General features: G+C 41.1%; 1 protein-coding gene across 1 annotated transcript in view; it reads left to right on the top strand.

Moving 5' to 3' along the window:
• IPO11 (importin 11) overlaps nt 1-9,697 on the top strand; it is a 191,280-nt gene extending 181,583 nt beyond the window's left edge. The window contains exon 30 of the mRNA XM_007516917.3: nt 8,267-9,697. Coding sequence (XP_007516979.1) covers nt 8,267-8,431 — 165 coding nt within the window. The 3' untranslated portion in view covers nt 8,432-9,697. The remainder of the gene's footprint in view (nt 1-8,266) is intronic.
• The last annotated feature ends 13,310 nt before the right edge of the window (nt 9,698-23,007 follow it).

The raw sequence follows: 23,007 nt of genomic DNA, 5'->3' as shown, positions 1-23,007 counted from the left end.
GGTGACCACATATAAATACATCAAGCTACTAGGCTACTTATTCGGGTTTAAAATATATTCTCTCACAGGACAAATAAGAATATCAACATTTTTTTACCCCTCTTATCCTGTGGTTTTTGTCAGTGTTTCCTTTTTATAAATAAATTTTTTAAAAAATTCGTTTAAAATAAAGAATGTCAATATTTTTGAAAGGGGGTGGAATAAAGACAGGTAGTATAGGTATCTATCAGCATGTTGTTCTTTAATTTAGCATCTAAAACATTTTCCTAAATACCCTACTATACTTTATGGTACAGTCATTTTAACTGACCATGAATGAATGGAAGGGAGGTATTTTTCAATTATTTATTAAGTTAGTTATGTATTAGAATTGGCTATGAAACAAACAGTATACCATATGTGGATTGCTGACTTTGAACATTTACAACTTACTGGAGAAGTTTGTCCCAGCCCTGCAAAATATTGCTTCTTAACTGGTACTGTACTGAGTCTTTTAAGAAGCCACTACACTACTCTCAAGGCAGGTGCTTTAGTATGGTCAGGGAGCCTGATAAGACCAGCAGAATCCATGAACATGGGTTGATTGTTCTACTTCCATTACTGTGGAGTAAATTTTTTTGACTAGAAACAATACTTTGTGGAACACAAAGGGGGTATTTAAGGCCTTCTCTAAGTTCATTGATGTTCTAACAGAAACATTTATATGTAGGATCAGGTGGTGGTCCCACACATCATAATACTTAAAGACTGGATTCAAGCCCCTGGTCCTTATCTATAGGGGAGAAGCTTCACAAGTTGTGAAGTAATGCTACAGGTGTTTCCTTTTCTCTTTCCCCTTCCCTGCCTTTCCTTTCCCTCTCAATTCCTGTCTTTCTGTATCCAAAATGAAAAAATATTTTAGAAAAAAGAAGAAGAAACATTGCATGTAAGGAAGAAGAATCAGTAGAGAAAGTATTTGTTTAGTAATGACACAGTACCTCCCCTTTCAAAATGGAAGCAGTCCTATGTAATCAGCCTTTCACTAAGTATTTGACCATTTGGGAAATGGTGCCATATTGGAAACTCATTGCTGATCTCTGCTGCTGGCTGAGTGGGCACAGTAGTGGCTGAATCACCCTTGGTGAGTGCAAGTCTGTGTGACTGAACTGATGGATAACATTCGTGCCTGCCACCATCACCACTTTGTGGCTTACTGGGCATGACAGGTATACTGGGGAATAGGTTGACTGGTGTCCACACAGTGGGTTATCCTATCCATTTATTAGTTTTAAAAGTCCTTCTCAGATGTTGTCATCCTTTTATGAGCACTCACATGGACCATTGTGATATCTTGGGCAAGGAAAACACAGTCAGAATGACACAGAGCTGGAGAACTGTTATACCTCTGAGGTAGGATGGTAAGGTTACCTTGTTGGTATAGCCAACTCAAACTGTGTTTCTAGTAGACTGCTCACAGGGATGGAGGGACAGGCATATATATATATATGTGTGTGTGTGTGTGTGTATGTATATATATATGTATGTATATACATGTACATATATACATGTATGTATATATGTATATATATGTATATATGTATATATATGTATGTATATACATGTATATATATACATGTATGTATATATATACACACACACACACACACACACACACACACACATATATATATATGACAGAGGACCCAATGAATGATGATGGAGAAGGACCTTAGTTGGGGTGAGAGTCGTGTGTAGACACCTGGAGAGATGAGAAATTGCATGGACATGTCAACAGTTGTCTTGTAACCATTACTTCTCCAATAAAGTGATTTTAGAAACAAAACCCAGTCTACAGCCAGACCACCCAATACACCTGATCTCTTTTGAGAAAAAAAACAACAACAACAAAACACCATTGTTCTATAAGAACCTTTTGTTATATTGTTGAAAACCCCTCTTCTTCCCTTATCATTGTTTTAGATGCAGCAATATATGTGAATAACCTAGTCTGTGCCTCTAACATGATTTGCTTGTCACTAGAGTTTAGTAAATATAATATTTTGATTCCTATTTAATTGCTCTGATGATGAGCAATCCATTCTGAAATAAATGTGAAGTAAGCAGATGTTCTGTTGTTCAGATCCGAGCTTGAGCTAATTACTTCTGCTAATTGCTTAAATTGTGTATTTCTCTCAAGCTTACTTTTGCAAAACACTTGAAGTACATACCTTGAAACATAACAAGATTAAAAGTGAAATTAGTTAAAAAAATGCATTTAGTGGGAGTCGGGCTGTAGCGCAGCGGGTTAAGCACAGGTGGCGCAAAGCACAAGGACCGGCATAAGGATCCCGGTTCGAACCCCGGCTCCCCACCTGCAGGGGAGTCGCTTCACAAGCGGTGAAGCAGGTCTGTAGGTGTCTATCTTTCTCTCCTCCTCTCTGTCTTCCCCTCCTCTCTACATTTCTCTCTGTCCTATCCAACAATGACGACAACAACAATAATAACTACAACAATAAAACAAGGGCAACAAAAGGGAATAAATAAATAAATAATAAAATATTTTTTTTAAAAAATGCATTTAGTAATAAGCTTAGAAGTGAGGAAGGAAAAAGAAAATCTAAATTATAAGCTACTTGCTAAATTATAATTTTAATTTCTGACATTAAGACATGTATGCACTGTCTTTTTGGGGGGGGGTGTCTTTTGTAAGGCTTTACCACTCTGGCTGACTTGCAGAGAAAAGAAGAGGGGTTTGGGGAGAAGAAAACTATAGCACTGGGGCTGAACAACTGGTAGAGTATACATGTTAAAATGCACAAGGTATTGGGTTCAAGGCCCTGGTCCTCACCTACAAGGAGAAAATTTCTTTTATCTCATCCTTCCTTTTCATTTTCTGTCTATTCAAATAAAATATATTTTAGAAGTCTTAGACACACACACACACACACACCACAATATTAAAGCTTCTTTCAATATGGTTGACTCCTGATTCAAAAGTGGTGTTCCCCATGTGGCAAAACAACGCACCATCCATAGCAGCTATTTTGCCAGCCCTGCACCGTTTTTATCTTAATGACGTCTGAGGTCTGATGCTTCGAGGCATAACTGTAAAAATAGTTATACTTATACTTACTAGGTCACCAGATAGTCCAAGTTCCTCAGAAGATAGCTACAATGTGTAGGGGAGGAATCTCAAGCTCTTAGACTTTGGGTCTCACAGTGTGCGATTTGTGATTATGCTGTCTGGCTGATGAAGTCAGAGTCGTGGTTGACCACTGCAGGACTCATGTTCTTCAGTCAGACCGCAAAGGTGCAGAATCTATACCCAACAAATTTTAGAAATATAAATGTTTTAGATGTGGTTTTTGAAGTTGACAAGTACTTACAGTGAAATGAGAGACTTATAAAGAAGATAAATTTTAATTTTAATATTTTATTTATTTATTTATTTATTTATGGGAGGGATAGGAGAATGAGAGAAAGGACCAGAAATTCTTCTGTTACATGTGCTGCTGTGGATTGAACTCAGGAGCTCATGTTTAAGAGTCCAACTTTATCCACTGTGCCACTTTATGGGCAACAGAAGAGCACTTTTAATGAAAGATGCTTTCATTAATCCGCAGAACTGTTGAATACCACATGTTAAATACATTGTTGTATACAAATTTTCTCTTAAGTGTTTAGTCAGTGTAGAGCAAGCATACATAAGCTAGTGGCGCTCATGGAAATTACACTAAGGGTGCTGGGTATTGTCACACCTGATTGAGTGCACATGTTCCAAGGACTGGGGTTTGAACCTCCAGTCCCCACATATAGGAGGGAAGCTTTACAAATGGTGAAGCAGTGTTGTGGTTGTCTCTCTGTCACTCTCCCTCACTACCACCCCATCCTTCCCAAATTCTAACTGTCTCTATCCAATAAATTTAAGCATAAGAAAAAAGTACTCCAGTCCCTCCGCTTTGCACCACATGCGCTTAACCCACTGCGCCACCGCCCGACCCCCTTAAAATAGCTTTTAAAGTTTGTTTGATGTCATGTCCATTGTCTAGTTTTGCTTTTCTTTCTTTGGTTTCTATGTCATGTTCACAAATCATTCCCATGGCCAGTACCATGAATTGCAAGTCAGGTGTCTTATAGTTCGAAGTTTTGTTTTTCCTTTATTATTAATATTTTTATTTTCACATAGCACATAAATGACTACTGATGAATATACACTTATAAAAATATTATGGTAACTTTTAGTACAGTGCTACTTTTCCTTCTCATTAATCTACTCAAAATTTAAGAATGGAAATGTGATTATAATTTCTTATAGCAAATTTAAGCACCATTTAAACCACACTTTTAGGCTCCATTTCAGTAGTTAGAATGACTTGTCAATTTGAAATTCAGCCACTTTGCACTCATCATAGCAAATGGATTTAATTACAGATAATTCACAGTATTTGAGTGAAGTCCACATGAGTACTTCTTCACTAAGAGTTGTACATACTCCATGTTGCTTAAGAGAGCACATACTTAAATGTTCATCTTTTGTGTCTGTGCAATTTGTAGAATGATATCTTTATGCTTTTGGACTCAGGACCTTTTTTATATTTTTATTTATTTATTTATTATTGGATAGAGACAGAAATTGAGAGGGTCAAGGGAGATAGAAAGGGGGAGAGAGAGAGATCACTGCAGCCCTGCTTCACCACTCTTGAAGCTTCCCTCCTACAGGTGGGGACCAGGGGCTTGAACCTGAGTCCCTGTGCATTTGTAACATTTGTGCTTAACCAGGTGCGTCACTACCTGACCCTGTGGCTTTGGGACTTTTTTACACTGGTCCTTGTCCGCTTTGTGCCTCCTGCGCTTAACCCGCTGCGCTACCGCCCAACTCCCAAGCTTTGGGACTTTCTGTCTGCAGTTCTACTTGCTTTTTTTTCTCTATCTTTCAGGAAAATTAATTTTGAAATTACTCTTGCCTTGGATGTATCATGTAGTTCTGGAATGGTCAAGTATGAGATTTAATTTCAAATTCATGAATTTGTCTCTGAGTTGTATTTGCCCTTTGTGATGATTATTTTCAAAAATGTTCTCAATGGGAGTCGGGCGGTAGCTCAGCGGGTTAAGCGCACGTGGTGCGGAGCGCAAGGACCTGAGTAAAGATCCCAGTTCCAGCCCCCGGCTCCCCACCTGCAGGGGAGTCACTTCACAGGCGGTGAAGCAGGTCTGCAGGTGTCTTTCTTTCTCCGTCTTTCCCTCCTCTCTCCATTTCTGTCTGTCCTATCCAACAATGACAACATCAGCAGCAATAATAACTACAACAACAATAAAAAACAAGGGCAACAAAGGGGAAAATAATAATTTTTTTAATTTATGTATTTAAGAAAGGAGACATTAACAAAATCATAGGATGGGGGGGGGCTACAACTCCACACAATTCCCGCCACCCAATCTCCATATCCCATCCCCTCCCCAATACCTTTCCCGTTCTCTATCCCTCTAGGAGCATGGACCCAGGGTCGTTATGGGTTGCAGAAGGTGGGAGGTCTGGCTTCTGTAATTGCTTCCCCGCTGAACATGGGCGTTGACTGGTCGATCCATACTCCCAGTCTGCCTCTCTCTTTCCCTAGTGGGGTGGGTCTCTGGGGAAGCTGAGCTCCAGGACACATTGGTGGGGTCTTCAGTCCAGGGAAGCCTGGCCGGCATCCTGATGACATCTGGAACCTGGTGGCTGAAAAGAGAGTTAACATACAAAGCCAAACAAATTGTTGAACAGTCATGGACCTAAAGGTTGGAATAGTGGAGATGAAGTGTTGGGGGGTGCTCACTGCAAACTCTAGTGTACTGCTGCTTTCAGGTATATATTTTGTCCTAGTTTATGGATACGTGTGAACATATGCTCTGTCTCCTGGAACCTGGTCTATATCTAGGTTTTGGGACTTTGTTAGGAAGTGAACCACCTGGGATGGAATTAGAGAACACTATGAAAGGAAAGGTCTCACCCGAGTGATGAAGCTGAAGGGTTGTCGTTCCACACCTGAAGTCTCTGGACACAGTCTGAAGTGAAGCATGCTGGGGTGGCACTTGTTGCGTTGATTAGGTTGCGATCAGCAGATGCAATATTATTTGATAAGAATTGGGAGAAGCATACGGGAAAGTGGGCCCTACCCTAGGGTCCCAGGACTGGGGGAAATTTAAGCTCTATAGTGGAAATGTGAGGTTCCTGCTGTCCTAATTAGGGTTCGGGAAGACAATGGATAGTTACTGTTATCATCACATTATTTGGTAATTGGGTTAGCTTTGAAAAGTCCCTTTGTTAGACATACAATCAATTTTCCCCCTCTCATATTAATTAAATAGTGACTTATATTACTACAATTTAATAGGTGTATACATAAACACCATTTCCATCACCAAAAGATTGTGTCCCATCCCACCAATTTTCTCATTGTGCAAACTGCAAATACGGTTCAGCTTCTTAATCTACCTAATATAAATCGGAGAGTCAGGGTAGAGAAAAAAAAATCATATACAACCAGGTTAGGTACAAAATCTTGCTTGTGACTTTGAGCTTTGTAGGTTCAGATTTACTGTTAATGGGAGAAATGTACAGCGGGAAACAGTGTTTTCTAATCATTAAATGCTGAAGCAAGTAAATAATGATACCAACTGTAATGCAGTGTCCTAAATTGAAAGCTGTTGTTTGTACCTTTTAAGTAACTACAAACCATAAGAAAAATAATTTCATAATCGTTCTCAGGATCCACTAAGTCGTATTTTTTGTTGTATTGGTTTGTTTAGACTTTACTGAGGCTTCACCACTCAGGATGACTTTTCCAAATAGAGAGACAGAGGGAAAGACACCAGCAGCTGAGCTTCCTGTAGTGTGCTGGGGCGGGACTTGGTCATGATGCTGTGCTTTTTCAGATCGATATCCCAGGGAAATTATCTGAAATGTGGAGGGGACGCACATTGTAATGTGTAGTTACATGCAACTGTCATTCAAACAGGATCATTATGACATCAGCTTGCTTATAATGAAGATTTGGCAGAAATAGAATTCTCAAAATGCATTGACTAGATGTTTTTTGTGTACTATAAATGCAAAAAGTAGTAATAACTGTATATTAACCATGTACAATTTACAGGTACAGAAAAGACTTAAAGAGTGTTGGTGAAATAGCTCACTTGGATAGTCTTTTGGGTTTTTGTTTGTTTTTGTTTTTTGTTACCAGAGCATTGCTCCACTCTGGTTTATGGTGGTGGTGATATGGGGGATTGAACCTGAGACTTGTAATAACTATTTAAATTATTAGGCTCAAGAGTCTTTTTTACATAACCATTATGCTATCTATCCTCACTGATAGTGTGCTATTTTGCTGTGTGCAAGACCTATGTTTGAGCCTGGCCCCTACCACATCAAAGGAAGCTTCAGTACTGTGTTCTCCCTCTCTGTCTCTCTCTCCCTCCCTCTTCCTCTCTCGTCTAAAAAACAGGCAAAAGTAAAAAAAAAAAAAAAAAGGCAGAATATTTTGTTATTTTTAGGACATGGAATTACAGGTTGTTTAAAGTTGTATTTCCTTTTTTTTTTTTTCTTTTTCCCAATAAACCCAGTGGGTGGAAGAAATTCATCTATTTTAATTTTGTTTTCCTTATATTTTCTTCTAACCACACTCATATGAATGAGTAAATAGCATAGCAGTCCAGACAAGCTAAGCAGTGTCCTCTGTCAATTCTGAGCCTCCCTGAGCTGCCACAGTGGAGTTGAGCTGTTTTAGGAGAATCACAGACAATTGTGTGCAAACACTCCTCTGTATGCTCTGTTCCTTTAAGGATACTTTCAGCAGGTGCTGATGCTTTATGTGGATGCTGAGAAATTGGACTAATCAAATGACTTGTGTTCAGAGGCTCTAGGGAATTGAGGTTAGACTAATGGAATGAAATCTTCTTTTTTTTCTTTCCACATCATTTGCCTGTTTATTTTCATATTATAATTTTGTAGTACCACAAATTAATTTTAGTTTGAACTGTCTGTTTAAAATAGACAATCAGTCCGGTGAATTGGTGGGTTCCTGAAGTCGTTCTAGTCCTGCCTTGTTGCAGTCCCAGATGATCTCCTCAGGGAATGAATTTATCTTTGATAAACCTTTCACTAAAGGAGGCTGTTTTAGATCCCTTGTGTAACAGGATGTAGGAGCAGTCTTGTTACTGTGGAAGAAATTGCCAAGTATTTCAGCCAGTCACATGCAAGAGGTACTTATTTTGCCTGTTTGACGCAATGTGGCTCTTCTCTGTCTCACAGCTGGCCCTGAAGGACCCGGTACACACCGTGTCGCTGCAGCAGTTCATCTACGAGAAGCTCAAGGCACAGCAGGAGCTCTTAGGAGAGCAAGGCTTCCAGTCCCTCATGGAAACGGTGGACACAGAGATCGTCACCCAGCTTCAAGAGTTTTTACAGGGCTTCTGAGAACACACGTCATGTAGCTGTCCCCCTACCTTCCCGCCCTCCCTTCACAGTAAGCCGAGGAACCCAGCCTGCCATCTGTGTGTTTGAACATGCTGAGACAAGGAAGAAATCTCCCACAAATGAAGATGAAGTGAAGACCACACATTTCATACTACAGAATTCAGCGAGTAAATGAAACTTCCATATAACTAAAATCACAAACCTGTCCCACAAAATAACAATAATGATGATTTTGTACTTATGAGGGGCGCTATATTAGCTAGAGATTGATTTGGCAGTAGCTACTCTGTTTCCGGTTAAGAGAGAAACCTGTTGGATTTGCCTTTGAATCATGTGCTTTTAACACTTGAGGTGAGGGCTAGAGTCTGAAATGTTTTTCTGCAGCCAAAATTACTTCTGACTGCCATATTCTTTCTTCAAACCTAACGATAAACTACAAGTTGGAAAAATAACAAAGTTATCCAGATAATACAATTGGAAGACTTTGTGCACCCGGAGAACTAGATAGTGACACATGTCCATGGACTCAGATGCCTTGCACCCAGCTTTTATCTGACAGAGAAACCTCTTTTATCAGACACATGCTTTTCTTCCCATTCTAGTCATTTGACACAGGAATTAGTAGAGGGATTTTTTTTTTCCTCATTTTATTTTCAGTGAGTACATTTAGCTTTTAACCACACACCATAAGGCCCACAAAAATGAACTGGGAGTCCTGCAGTACCAGGTGGGAGACCTGGTTGTGATTTTGTCTTAGTCCCTTTGTTATTCCCAAAGGCCAGAAGCCCTGTGAGCAACAAGAAGAACCTGCCAGCCCAAAGAGCCCCCTGTGCTGTGACATGACTGTGACAGTCTGTCTGCTTAGCATTAACCCATCTCAGGTTCCTCCATGCAGGGTGTGTCATGGCCTCAGTGCCCTGAGTTTACCCTGGAGAACCCAGCAGCAATTCCCAGAATTCCCAGGGTACTAACACATGTGTCAGGTCTTCCTTCCTTATTCCTTCAATACGCAGTACTGAGAAAAGGAGAAAAAGGAAAAAAATAAAGCCTTATTCTGTTTTATTTGCTACTTACTATATGAAACCATTTTAAATTAAACATTCGTTGGGAAAGTTCTGATATTTCTGAAGGAAGTGGATATAGTATGTAACTATGGGAGGTCCATTGCCCCTTGTAAGCTCTGGAACCCAAAATGTCTGGAAATATTTGATGTTTCAGCAAAAGAAAGAAAGTATGATCCAAATTAAATTGTCCAAAGATACCTCACCTTTGGCTTGTTGGATTTCTTTTTGTGCCCCCCCCCCCCAAAAAAAAAAGTAAAGAGAGAGAAAGTTGCCCACTGAAGGGAAATTTTCTTTCACACTGACAATAGATCTGTCCTATTAATTTGCAGTACAAGTGTTATTCTTTTAGCTGCTCTCTTCATTTGAAGATCAAAAGCTTCTTTAATAAGATATTTCTTTATCATTATTATTCAGTCCTCAAAGCTGATCTAAAAGGAATAATTTTTTGTTGACTTCATTATTTCCACTGGAGGCACTATTCCCATTAGTGTAATCAGAAATTTACAAATATCCTCCAATTTTCTAAAATCCTCCAAATTTCTGTAGTAAAATGCTTATCTTTGCAACTCCTGACGTTTCATTATGTTACAGCAAATGTTATTCAAATAGCTACTCTGGGGAAAAGTATGGAAAAATTATCTGAGGGCAGGAAAAATTTTGGCTCACTTTTTAAATTCAGATGTTAAAATTGGCTTTTGTAAATAGCACAGAAGAACAGCTCATTTATCTTGCATTTTTAATTTTATGATTTAGTGGGAACACACACCAACATGGAGATAAGGGTTCTTATGGGAGTGTACATTCAAGAGCAGCAGAGAAAAGAGATGAAGTAAAACGGGAATGACCCAACACTGTTTAATTTGACAGTCATTTAAAATCTGTTTTCAAGCAACAGTTTGATTTAAAAAAAAAAAAAAAAAAGTAAAGAGTGCTGTACAGCAGCTAGCCTACTCTGATTCCAGACCCAGAGGTATTGAAGTTATTCTGACAAACAGAAATACCAGTAAGAGGCATGGATCATCTGCTAGGCTAGTAGGTATATGTTCTACAAACCTTTTAAATCCCAAGCAGGTAGAAATTTAAGTTGTTGTAGAGCCCATGAACGGAAACAAGATGCATGTCATGAAAGCAAAAAACATTTTCTTCCCCTGACTTTAAAAATAAATGTTTGGGAAGTCGGGCGGTAGCGCAGCGGGTTAAGTGCATGTACAGGCTCAAAGCGCAAGGACTGGCTTAAGGATCCCGGTTTGAGCCCCCGGCTCCCCACCTGCAGGGGAGTTGTGTCACAGGCGGTGAAGCAGGTCTGTAGGTGTCTGTCTTCCTCTCCCCCCTCTGTCTTCCCCTCCTCTCTCCATTTCTCTCTGTCCTATCCAACAACGACAATATCAATAACAACAACAACAATAAAAAAAACAAGGGCAACAACAGGGAAAATAAATATTAAAAAAAATTTTAAATAAAAAATAAATGTTTGATCTACAGAGCACGGAAGAAGGAAGAACAGTCTGAGGAACTTCATCTCGATTTGCTAAATTGTTTGATTTTGCCACACATACTCAAATGAAAATACATTTATGTCACGAAGTTACTGGAAAGTTAGACACTACAGAAACTGTAATATTTCACATGCACACACACGCACCCCAAATACTTTAGCATGCTTGTAAGAGTGATATTTCTCTATAATAATAATGTTATGTACACATTTAATGAATAGTTTGTATTTTCTCAAATGCTTCACAAATATCTTTTATGATACACCGTTTTATTCTCCAGAATCGACTTGACATTTATACATTACATGTTTATTATAAAAATCTAGAATATAGTCTTTATTTTCAGTGTCATTGATTTTTTAAGTATTCCCTTTTGTTGCCCTTGTTTTATTGTTGTAGTTTTTATTGTTGTCATCATTGTTGGATAGGGCAGAGAAATGGAGAGAGGAGGGGGAGACAGAGACGGGTAGAGAGAGATAGACACCTGCAGATCTGCTTCACTACCTGTGAAGCTACTCCCCTACAGGTGGGGAGCCGAGGTCTCGAACCGGGATCCTAATGCCAATCCTTGCACTTTGCGCCACCTGCGCTTAACCCGCTGCGCTACTGCCCTACTCCCTGTCATTATCTTTTTTAAATTTTTCAAATTTTTAATTATCTTTATTGGATAGAGACAGCCAGAAATCGAGGGGCTAGGGGAGACAGAGAAAGAGAGACACCTGCAGCCCTGCCTCATCACTTGCAAAGCTTTCCCTCTGTAGGTGGGGACCGGGGGCTTTAAGCCAGGTCCTTGAGCACTCAACCAGGTGTACTACCACCCGGTCCCCCTTTTGGTTTTTTTTGCTTTGTTTTTGTTTGTTTTTTGAAGAACCCAAGATAGCTGTCTTGTAGAAAATGTCCATGATTTTGCACTGTCCTAATTTTTTCCTAATTGGATTCTGGTTAGTATTTTGGGAGTGGGGGTGTTAGTGGTTTACAGTACAGTAAAGATAGTAACAGCAAATGCTGAAGAGGCTGTAGGTAGTAAAAGAACCCTCTTGCACTGCTGGTGGGAATGTAAATTGATCCAGTCCCTGTGGAGAGCACTCTGAAGAATTCTCAGAAGGCTAGAAACGGACCTACTCTATGATACAGGAATTTCTTTCCTGGAGATAGATCCTAAGAAAACGAACACCCGTCCAAAGGGATCTGTGTATGCCTGTGTTTGTAGCAGCACAGTTTGTAATAGCCCAAACCTGGAAACTACCTAGGTGTCTAGTGACAGATGAGTGACTGAGTAAGTTGTGTATGTACTCCATGGAATGCTACTCGGCTATTAAGAATGATGAGTTCACCTTCACCTCAGTGTGGATGGAGCTTGAAGGAAATGTTAAGTGAGATAAGCCAGAAAGAGAAGGGTGAGTATGAGATGATCTCACTCATGGGCACAACTTAAGGAAGAAGAACAGAAAGGGGGGAGACAAAGTAAATCCTGGGTTGGTGGTATATTGCACCAAAGCAAAGAACTCTGGGGAAGCAGGACAGTTGTGTGTGTGTGTGTGTGTGGGGGGTTGTTTTCAGGTCCTCGTGAACGATGATGGACCTAATTTGAGGATGAGAGTATTCTGCAGACATTTATCTTAGTGAGATGAGAAACTCCTCAAACCAAAATATACAAAAAGCTCACCAAACTCGGGGGAAAAAACCAAACAGAACAAACAAAATCCAAAACTGGGGAGAAGATACGAGCAGACTATTCACCAAAGAAGAGATCCAAAGGGCCAACAGACATGAAAAAATGCTCCAAGTCACAGCTTATCAGAGAAATGCAAAGAAAGGCAACAATGAGATACCACTTCACTCCTGTCAGGTTTACATTTTTGGCTACAGGACTCTGCTGCTGGTGTTGTATACTTGTCATGGCCTCATGTCTGGAGCCACATGATGTTAGAGTAGTAATTCTAGGATACTTCATTATAAAGATAAAAGTTTCCAAACAGAAGATTGTTCTCTTGTCGGGCCCCAGGATGCCCAAGTTAATAGAAAGTACTTCATCATCCACTGCCACAGATACGATCGTGGGGGAAAATGGACATTACAGTCATGGCAACTGGTAAGGGATTTTATTGATGGAAATCAGACAGCTGGAAGCATCGAGAAGAGCTAGTTCTTCCACCCTAGGATTTCTGTTCTGATCTGCTCTACTACGCTTTGTTTCCTGTTGGTCATTCTGCCCTGCTTTGTATCTTGCCACTTTTCAGCCACCGGGTTGCAGATGCTATTGTGATTCCATCCTGACTTCCTTGGGTAGACCATCTCACCATGTGTTTTAGAACCTCACTGCTCTGGAGTCCTGCCCCACTGCAGGGGTAGGGAGGGGGTGGACGGTGGGGCTGAGGCTGAGGAGAATGGGCCTGAGGGCACCCATGTGCAGAGGAGGGGCAGTTGTGGAGGCCAGAGCTCCCACATTCTACACCCCAAAAAGACTTGATCCACACTCCCAGTGAGGGAGAAACGATAGGGGGAAGATGACCAGAGGACTCGAAACTCCCAACTCAGGGCCTAGAGAGAGAAGAGGAAAAAGGGAGGGGCATTTGGATGTAGTAATAGGTGTATGTGTGACTTGGAAAGGAAGAGAAGATGGCACCTTAAAAAAATGGTGAAGATATACAAATTTAGACAGAAATAATAGTTAACCCATATCTTCAATCTTGGGAAAACTGCAGGAGCTTATAATGGAAGGACTGGGGATCCAGAACTCTGGTGGTGGGAACAGTGTGGAGTTGTACCCCGTTATCTTGCAATTTTGTAAACCAATACTAAATCACTAATAAAACAAAATTAATTGGATTGGGTGGTGGCACACCTGGTTGAGTGCACATGTTACAACATGCAAAGACCCTGGTTCAAACCCCCAGTCCCCACCTGCAGGGGGAAGCTTTGTGAGTGGTGAAGCAGTGCTGCTTCGATGTTTCCCTCCCTCTATACCTCCCCTTCCTCTTGATTGCTGGCTGTCTCTATCCAATAAGTAAATAAAGATTATAAATTTTTTTAAAATAATTAAAAAAAAAAAGAAAGAAAAACTAGTCCATGGAGCATTTAGCCTGGAGTTCTAATGGGCCAGCATACAGGAATAGTTTCCAAGTTTGTCTTTTGTCTCATAATCTGCTTGTATTCTTTTTGCTATTTTCCTCTGAAGACAGGAATCTTTGGGAAATGAAGTCTTTCTTTCTTTAGCAATGATTTATCAGTTTCAAATTCTCTTTCACCTAGCTATACATTTGAATTTCTCAGGCCCATGGAGTAATTAACAGACCATAGTGACCTCTAGCAGTTCTAGATGTTGCTGGTGATTTCATTTAACCTTAAGAGTTTTTTGCTACTACTTGTTTGCCTATTTGTTTAAAAATTAGTTGTGTTTTATTTTAAACTAAAAAAGCCAGATTCCTGCACTATGTAAATGTATGTTGAACCTCGTGCAAGTTCTGTCAATGTCCCTTTACGAAGATTCTGTATATGAGAGAGAGAGAGACGGGGGGGGGGGGGGGGGGGGAAGAGCGGCCAACACACTGCTGCCGCTTATGAGGATTTGTTGTTGTTGTTATTGTTTTCTTTTTCTTTATGTTTCTTGGTTTTATTAGGTGCTTGTAATTGAGCCTAGGACCTCACGCATGGTAGGCATGCTCTCTATCACTAAATTATCTTCCAGGATTTCATCAGTCTTCTTAAAAAGTCTATGAAATGCCATTATTGTTAAGGCAAACACTTAGTGGCACCTGAAATATTAATTTCAGCTTACCCTTTTCCTTTTAAGAAGAAATTGCACTCTGTGCCAAACACATCCAGGTTACACAGAACTTGATGTCCCATGAAGTAGAACAAGTCCATCTGGCTGTAGAGTTTGAACTTTTTCACATCCCTGTGCTATTGTCTGAGCGGAGCTTTAGAGTCCTTAGGGGAAAATAACTAGTGATCTGGAAAGGCCTATTGGTGTGAATTTCTCTAGTTTACTTTTGTCAATTGAACTCCTGGCTCAGGGTCTCTTTATGGTCTGAAGCACTGGGACAAAATTCTTAACTGAGAGTCCCTGACTCCATTCTCTTGAATTCTATCTTACTATAACAAGTGAAGAGTTTCTGTATATATATATTAGTATTTTAAAAAATATTTATTTTATTCCCTTTTGTTGCCCTTGTTTTATTGTTGTAGTTGTTGCTGTCATTAATGTCGTTGTTGTTGGATAGGACAGAGAGAAATGGAGAGAGGAGGGGGACATAGAGAAGGGGAGAGAAAGAGAGATACCGGCAGACCTGCTTCACTGCCTGTGAAGCGACTCCTCTGCAGGTGGGGAGCTGGGGGCTTGAACCGGGATCCTTGTGGCAGTCCTTGTGCTTTGCGCTACCTGTGCTTAACCCGCTGCGCTACCACCCGACTCCCTAGCTAGAGATCTTTAACTGTAAGATTTTCTATTGGTTCCAGTTAATGCCTGCATCCAAGTCATGGGGTCTTTTGGGATTTATTAAGCCAAGTGTGTTTTGAAGAACTGTTTCATCTAGGAGGAATGTGCTTTCTTCTTCTTCTAGCGTTTGCCCTTCTTCCGTAGCCAGTAAACAGCGTCAGGTTGAGCCTGATGTAAAGTTTTGAGACCTCCTTTGAATCTGGAGAGGTGGCAGTCGTTGACTATGTGGGTCATAGTCTGTCTGGAGCCGCAGGGGCAGTTCGGGTCGTCTCTGGCTCCCCAGCGATGGAACATAGCGGCGCACCGGCCATGGCCTGTTCGATAGCGATTGAGGAGGGCCCAATCATAACGTGCTAGGTCAAAGCCGGGTTGACGCTTGCAGGGGTCTGTGATGAGGTGTTTGTTCTTGACCTCAGCTGACTGCCAACTCTGTTTCCAAGAGTCTGAAACAGAGAAGTTCAGTGTAGGCGTAGGGGACCAGAATGTGCTGATGTCTAGTCACCCAGCCTTTCTTTTCCTTCTTTGATTTTTGTGCCACTTTAATTTTTCTGTAGAGCAGAAATATAATGTGGGTGACTTCTAGAACAGGTATGTGTCTAGTGAGGCTTAAAGCATCTAAAGTGTGTGCCACTACACCGATCATTTAAAGGTGGAAATTGGTTTGTTGTCTAGAATTCTCCTTGGTGGGGATTTTTATTGGAAGGCATTACGGCAGGGAAGTCTAGAGACCAGGACTACAAGCAAATGTTCTGCTTTCCTCAAAAGCCTTAACCTGAAAGAAAGTCCTGAATCTCATTCCCTAGAGGTCAAGTCCGGCTATTCCTGTCTCTGTCTCTGTCTCTTTCTCTCTTTCTCTCCTTCCTCCATCCCTCCTTCCTTTTTTTTCTCTCTTTTTTTCTTTCTTTCCCTTCCTTCCTTCCTTCCTTCCTTCCTTCCTTCCTTCCTTCCTTCCTTCCTTCCTTCCTTTCTTTCTAGATGAAAACCTCAATTTAAGCAATAATCTGAAAGAACAAAACTTTTAATTGACAGGGAAGTTGTAGCTCATAAATGTGTCTACGGAGTTCAGATGTGATGTGTATTGACAGCCAGCCGGGAAAGCAAAGTCTATTGACAGAACTGGAGGTAATCACAAACTAATTATGAGCTCTGTTTAGGCAAGGAAGACAGCTCAGTTTATTTCTTCTTTTGGATTGATAGGCACATGTCCTGGGCTGCCTCTAGCAGTAAAATCAATACTGTGAAATGTCCCTTCCCTTTCAGCCTTGTGCTGTCTTTATTCACAGTGCAATGCAAGGAGAAATGCTGAACTAGCTGAGCATATCCAATATTTTATTAATCTTACTAGATAAACCTGCTGCAGGCAGCTCACTGTATGGAAATACAGAAACCCAGACTTACTGAAATCATAGATTAGGAGATTGGTTATTTTTTAAATTGTTTAAGATATTTCATTCTTCCTTTTTTTTTTTTTTTTTTTGCCTCCAGGGCTATTGCTGGGGCTCAGCGCCTTCTCTACAAATCCACTGCTCCTGGAGGCTATTTTTTTCCCTTTTGTTGCTTATTGTTGTTGTAGGATAGGACAGAGAGAAATGGAGAGAGGAGGGGAAGACAAGAGAGGGAGAGAGAAAGATAGACACCTGTAGACCTGCTTCACCACCTGTGAAGTGACCTCCCTGTAGGTGGGGACCCGGAGGCTTGAACCGGGATCCTTAAGCCGGTCCTTGCACTTTGCGCCATGTGCACTTAACCTGCTGCACCATGCCCCACCTTTAAAAAAAATGTTTAGCTTTATTGATCTATTTATTAGGAAAGAGAGAAAGACCAGAGCATTGCTCAGTTTCGGCTGATGGTGGTGCTGGTAGTGAAACTGGAACCTCAGAGCCTTAGTCATGAAAATCTTGCGTAACCATTTTACTGTCTCCGCAGTCCAGGAAATTGGTTATTTCAAAAGGCTCTTTCTACCTTTCCAAAGGCTTTTCCTGGTAGATATTACACCATGTGGATCAACCTAAAGGAAGAAGGTAGTCTATTATTATTAGTTTTTATTATTACTATTATTGGATTGAAACAGAAAGATACTGAGAGGGGAGGAGGAGAGAGAGAGAAGGAAATAGTCAGAGAGAGACACCTGCAGCCATGCTTCACCACTCGTGAAGCTTTTCCCCTGCAGATGGAGAGAAGGTAGGCTTTTTAATTTGGAGATTTATTTTAGGTTTTGTTCTAAAGCATTCAGAGCAGGAAGGAAATCAGAGAGCACTGAATAGTAATTAGTCTATTGCCTTTTCATTCCCTTTTAAATTATTTATTTATTTACTCCCTTTTGTTGCCCTTGTTTTTTTTATTGCTGTTATAGTTATTGTTGTTGTTATTGATGTCATCATTGTTACATAGAACATAGAGAAATGGAAAGAGGAGGGGAAGAGGGGAAGGCAGAGAAGGGAAGAGACAGACAGACACCTGCAGACCTGCTTCACTGTTTGTGAAGCAACTCCCCTGAAGGTGGAGAGCCGGGGGCTTGAACTGGGATCCTTACGCTGGTCCTTGCTCTTCACACCACATGCACTTAACCCACTGTGCTACTGCCCGACTCCCCTTTTCATTCACTTTTATGTTTAACCATTTCCTTATGACAATTAGGGCCAGAGAAATAGCTCACCTGCTAGGGTGCTTACCTTGTTATGTTCTTGCTCCTGATCGGAGCCCAGCACCACTTGGGAGGTGTCCTGGTACTTGGAGAACTGGTGGTATGTCGTTTCCCCTGTCTCTTTGTGTATCTTTCTGAATGAAAAAGCAATGTAAGAGTGGTGAAACTGGGGAGTTGGCAGTAGCGCAGTGGGTTAAGCGCATGTGGCGCAAAGCGCAAGGATCTGCGTGAGGATCCACGTAAGGATCCCGGTTCGAGCCCCCAGCTCCCCACCTGCAAGGGAGTCACTTCACAGGTGGTGAAGCAGGTCTGCAGGTGTCTATCTTTATTTAAAAAATAATAAAAATATTTTATTATTTAAAAAAATAATAAATAATTTTTAAAATCTTGTTTTTAATTTATTTTTTATTTAAGAAAGGATAAATTAACAAATCCATAGGGTAGGAGGGGTACAACTCCACACAATTCCCACCACCCAATCTCCATATCTCACCCCCTCCCCTGATAGCTTTCCCATTCTCTATCCCTCTGGGAGCATGGACCCAGGGGTAGTTGTGGGTTATAAAAATTTTTTAAAAAGAATGGTGAAACTGGAACTCTGCTGGTGGGAACTATGGAATTATACCTCTGCTATCTTAGTCTTGTTAATCATTATTAAATCACTATTAAAAAACAAACAACAACAATGAAAAACCCATGAATTGCTCAAGTCTCATCGTATTTATCACCTTCATCTACTCTAGAACTACCCTAGATCCAGAGCTTCAGGCACCATCTCCATCCTGAGAGCTCAGATAGTTTCCTTTGCGTTCATGACTCACCTACACAAATATTTTAACACTGGGTGGGGGAGGACGGTGAAATTGTGCACGTGCAAGGTCTCAGATCTGGGGAAACAAATAAAAATCTTTAATAGTAGCCATTTTTATATCTGCATAAAAATCATTATAAGGTGGTATCTATTTAACTATTAATTGAACCTCTTACTGTGATGTATGTCCTTGTACGTAATTCATGACTATCTTGTGAAATTTCCTTAAAGTTATTAGGGACAATTATAAAGAGAGAAGTTATTAGACTGACAGTTAATGTTACTGATATTCTTTTTATTTTTTAAATATTTATTCCCTTTTGTTGCCCTTGTTGTAGTTATTATTGTTGTCGTCGTTGTTGGATAGGACAGAGAAATGGAGAGGGTTTTAAAAGCCCAGGTAACCTATAGGGAGGGCCCAAGTTTCTCTCACCTACATTTAGTACCAGAGAGAGAGAGTGGGGGGTGGTGTTAGTTCTGCAGTACTGCTTCACCACTCCTGAAGCTTTACTCTAGCAAGTGGGACAGGGGGCTCGAACCCAGTTTCTTGCACACTATAGTATGTGTACTCAATCAGGTGTGCTACTACCCAGCCCCTGGGAAGGCTAATTTTGACCCCACTTGTGATGTTAGCATAGAGTACTTCGTGACACTGGAATATCTTATTGAGTGTGGCGAATAGAATGTGACCCTTATAATCAGACAACCTGGGGCAGACTCTTCTCTGATTAGCTAGCTACCATTTAGCCATTTAATTTCTCTGAGCACCTTCATTCTCCTCATTTATGAAATGAGAATAATCCCTTTCTTTCCAGGTGGTTGTGAAGAACAAATAGCACTGGTTCAACTTTCATTAAACAAATCACATATGACAAGCGCTGTGTTTGGCATAAGGATACAAACAAAACTGGTTATGTTTTCTTTTGAGCTTTCAAACGTATAGAAAAGATATTCTTTCGAAAACCTGCAAATAAATGTAAACACCTTGTACTCTAAGACCATCTGGTAGGCAGATCTGACTTTGGGGAGTGAGAGCAGTTTGATTGATCTGTTGAAGTGACACTGGAGGGGAGATGGTTATAAACAGTCATCAGAGGGAACAAACGTATTGTCATCAAAATAGCTAACCAGTCTAGAAGCTATTGCATTATACTGGAGGTGTTGGTACCTTACAGTCAAAAAATGGAGAGAAATGAGTAATCTGAGACACATTCAAGACTTGACAAATTCAAAATGAGACACTTTGTGGTACGTGGCTTTCTCCAGCAGCTCAGCTGCTGAGGCTGGATATTGGCACATGCTGCCACTAGGAATCAGTGAAATCAGGAATTTAAAGTCAGATGACAAACTCTAAGATGGACAAGAAGAAAACGAAGGTCGGGAAAGTCACATGTGGGGGCTACTAGAAGCTTGAGTGGACTGAAGTTCCTTGTGAGCTTAAAACAGTTGCTACAGGGGAGTTGGGCGGTAGCACAGCGGGTTAAGCGCCGTTGGCGCAAAGTGCATGGACCAGCATAAGGATACCAGTTCAAGCCCCTAGCTCCCCACCTGCAGGGGAGTCGCTTCACAGGTGGTGAAGCAGGTCTGCAAGTGTTTGTCTTTCTCTCCCCCTCTCTGTCTTCCCCTCCTCTCTCCATTTCTCTCTGTCCTATCTAACGACGTAATCAATAACAATAATAATAACTACAACAATAAAACAACAAGGGTAACAAAATGAAATAAATAAATAAATATTTAAAAAAATAGTTGCTACAGGAGAATGGAAAGTCAGCTGAGGACAGTGGGAGTCGTGAGAGAGATGAACTGAAGTTACCGCTTCAAGTGAAAGAGTGGCTTCAGCGATAACAAGGGTCTGTGTGATGGTGAGATTGAGAGTTCTACTCAGTTGTATTAGTCACCCTTGTGCTTTCTTGTGCAAGAGGTCAGAATACAAGGGAAGAGATTTGTTGTTTCACAAAGTGGGGGTGGGGAGAATAATGTTCATCAGGTATGTAACATGTTACCTGGCAAATGTTTGGTCTACAAGTGAGAAGATCTTCACTTGCTGCTGCTGCCACTGGGCAGCTGTCTCCTGGGCCTGTGATCTCTAAATCTACCATATGCTTTCTTCCAGGTCGTGATGTTAGGAGCCAGGACATGCCCATTATGCTGAAGTCAACTGTATAAACTGCTGTGTCCTGGCAAAATTCACATGATATGGTTTAAGTAGCAATGCCAGAAATCATTCTTCAGGGCTCTGGCTCCATCCAGTGTGTAAGTCATGGTGTGCTCATTTTCTGATTCTCATTCACCTTTTCAGAACTACCCCCATTCTGGGAAGGGGGAAAGGCTAGTTGCGACAGCACCCTGAGAAGATGGCGTATCAGTTTGCTAGGGCTACCATAACACACAGCACAAACTTGGTAGCATTAAAACAAATGGGGTCAGAGAGACAGCATAATGGTTATGCAAATAACTTTCATGCCCAAAGCTCTGTGATCAGTCATCAGCACCACCATAAGTCAGTGCTGATCAGGGCTATGGGTAATCCCTTCCCTCCCTTCTCTCAGAGTAAATGAAATATTTAAAAAGTAAACAGAAGCTTATTCTGAGGTGTTGTCAAGGTTGGTTCTTTCTGAAACCTCTAGGGGAGAGCCATCCCTTGCTCTTCTATCTACCATTTCTTCTTCCTCCCCTTCCTCTCCCTCTCCTCCTTCTCCTCCCCTGCTCCCTTCCTCCTCCTCCTCCTCCTTCTCTAATAATCTACTGCTCCTGGCAGCAATTATCTTTTCTTCCCTATCCTTTCTTCCTTTTTTTTGTTTTGTTTTTTTTGTTTCATTGACAGGACAGAAAGAAATTGGGAGGGGAGGGGGAGATAGAGTGGGAGAGAGAGAGAAAGATAGACACCTAAGACCTGCTTCATCACTCATGAAGTGTCCCTGCTGCAGGTGGGGAGCAAGGGCTCGATCTCTTGCATGGATCCTTGCGTTTAGTACTAATACTGTGTGAGCTTAACCGTGTGTGCTATTGCTTGCACCCTACCCATTTGTTTGTTAGTTTATTTATTTATAAAAAGGAAACATTGACAAAACCATAGGATGAGAGGGCTACAACTCCACACAATTCCCACCATCAGAACTCCATATCCCACCCCCTCCCCTGATTGGTCTGGCTTCTGTAATTGATTTCCTGCTGAACATGGGCGTTGACAGGTCGCTCCATACTCCCAGCCTGCCTCTCTCTTTCACTAGTGGGGCGGGGCTCTGGGCAAGCGGAGCTCCAGGACATATTGGTGGGGTTGTCTGTCCAGGGAGGTCTGGTTGGCATCCTGCTAGCATCTGGAACCTGGTGGCTGAAAAGAGAGTTAACATACAAAGCCAATTGTTTTTCACTGACACTTCCTGGCCCTCCTTGTCTTTTGTAATTACATTATCTGAATCTCTCCCTCTGCTCTCACATGGGCAACTTTCCCACTGTCCTTCTTTCCTTGGTCATACTGAGAAGAGCCCACCTTGTTCTTTTGTAACCACACCTTTACCAATTACATTTGCAATGACCTCATTTCCAGACAAGGTCACATTCTGAGGTGCTGAAGATGCAAGATTTAAGTTCTTCTTCTTCCTCTCCTTCTCCTTCTCCTTCTCCTTCTCCTTCTCCTTCTCCTTCTCCTTCTCCTTCTCCTTCTCCTTCTTCTTCTTCTTCTTCTTCTTCTTTTCTGTAGGGGGGTAGGGGAGGGGGGCACACTTTAATCCGTAACAGATGACTTTAAAAGAATCCACACTGGATCGACCGGTCAACACCCATGTTCAGTGGAGAAGCAATTACAGAAGCCAGACCTTCCACCTTCTGCATCCCACAATGATCTTGGGTCCATACTCCCAAGAGGGATGAAGAATAGGAAAGCTATCAGGGGAGGGGATGGGATATGGAGATCTGATGGTGGGAACTGTGTGGAGTTGTACCCCTCTTATCCTACGGTTTTGTTAATGTCTCCTTTTTTAATAAATAAAAAAATTAAATAAAAAAATCCACACTAAATATTTCTCTTCGTATGTCCTGATAGTTTTAGGCCCCACTGCTATCAATGTTAATTGCTGCTCTAAACATAAATACTGGTTATGAATGCACTCAGGAAGTGTGAGAT

Source organism: Erinaceus europaeus, chromosome 5 (assembly GCF_950295315.1).
Source record: "Erinaceus europaeus chromosome 5, mEriEur2.1, whole genome shotgun sequence".
Lineage (NCBI taxonomy): Eukaryota > Metazoa > Chordata > Mammalia > Eulipotyphla > Erinaceidae > Erinaceus > Erinaceus europaeus.
This window is presented reverse-complemented; position numbering and strand designations above follow the sequence as displayed.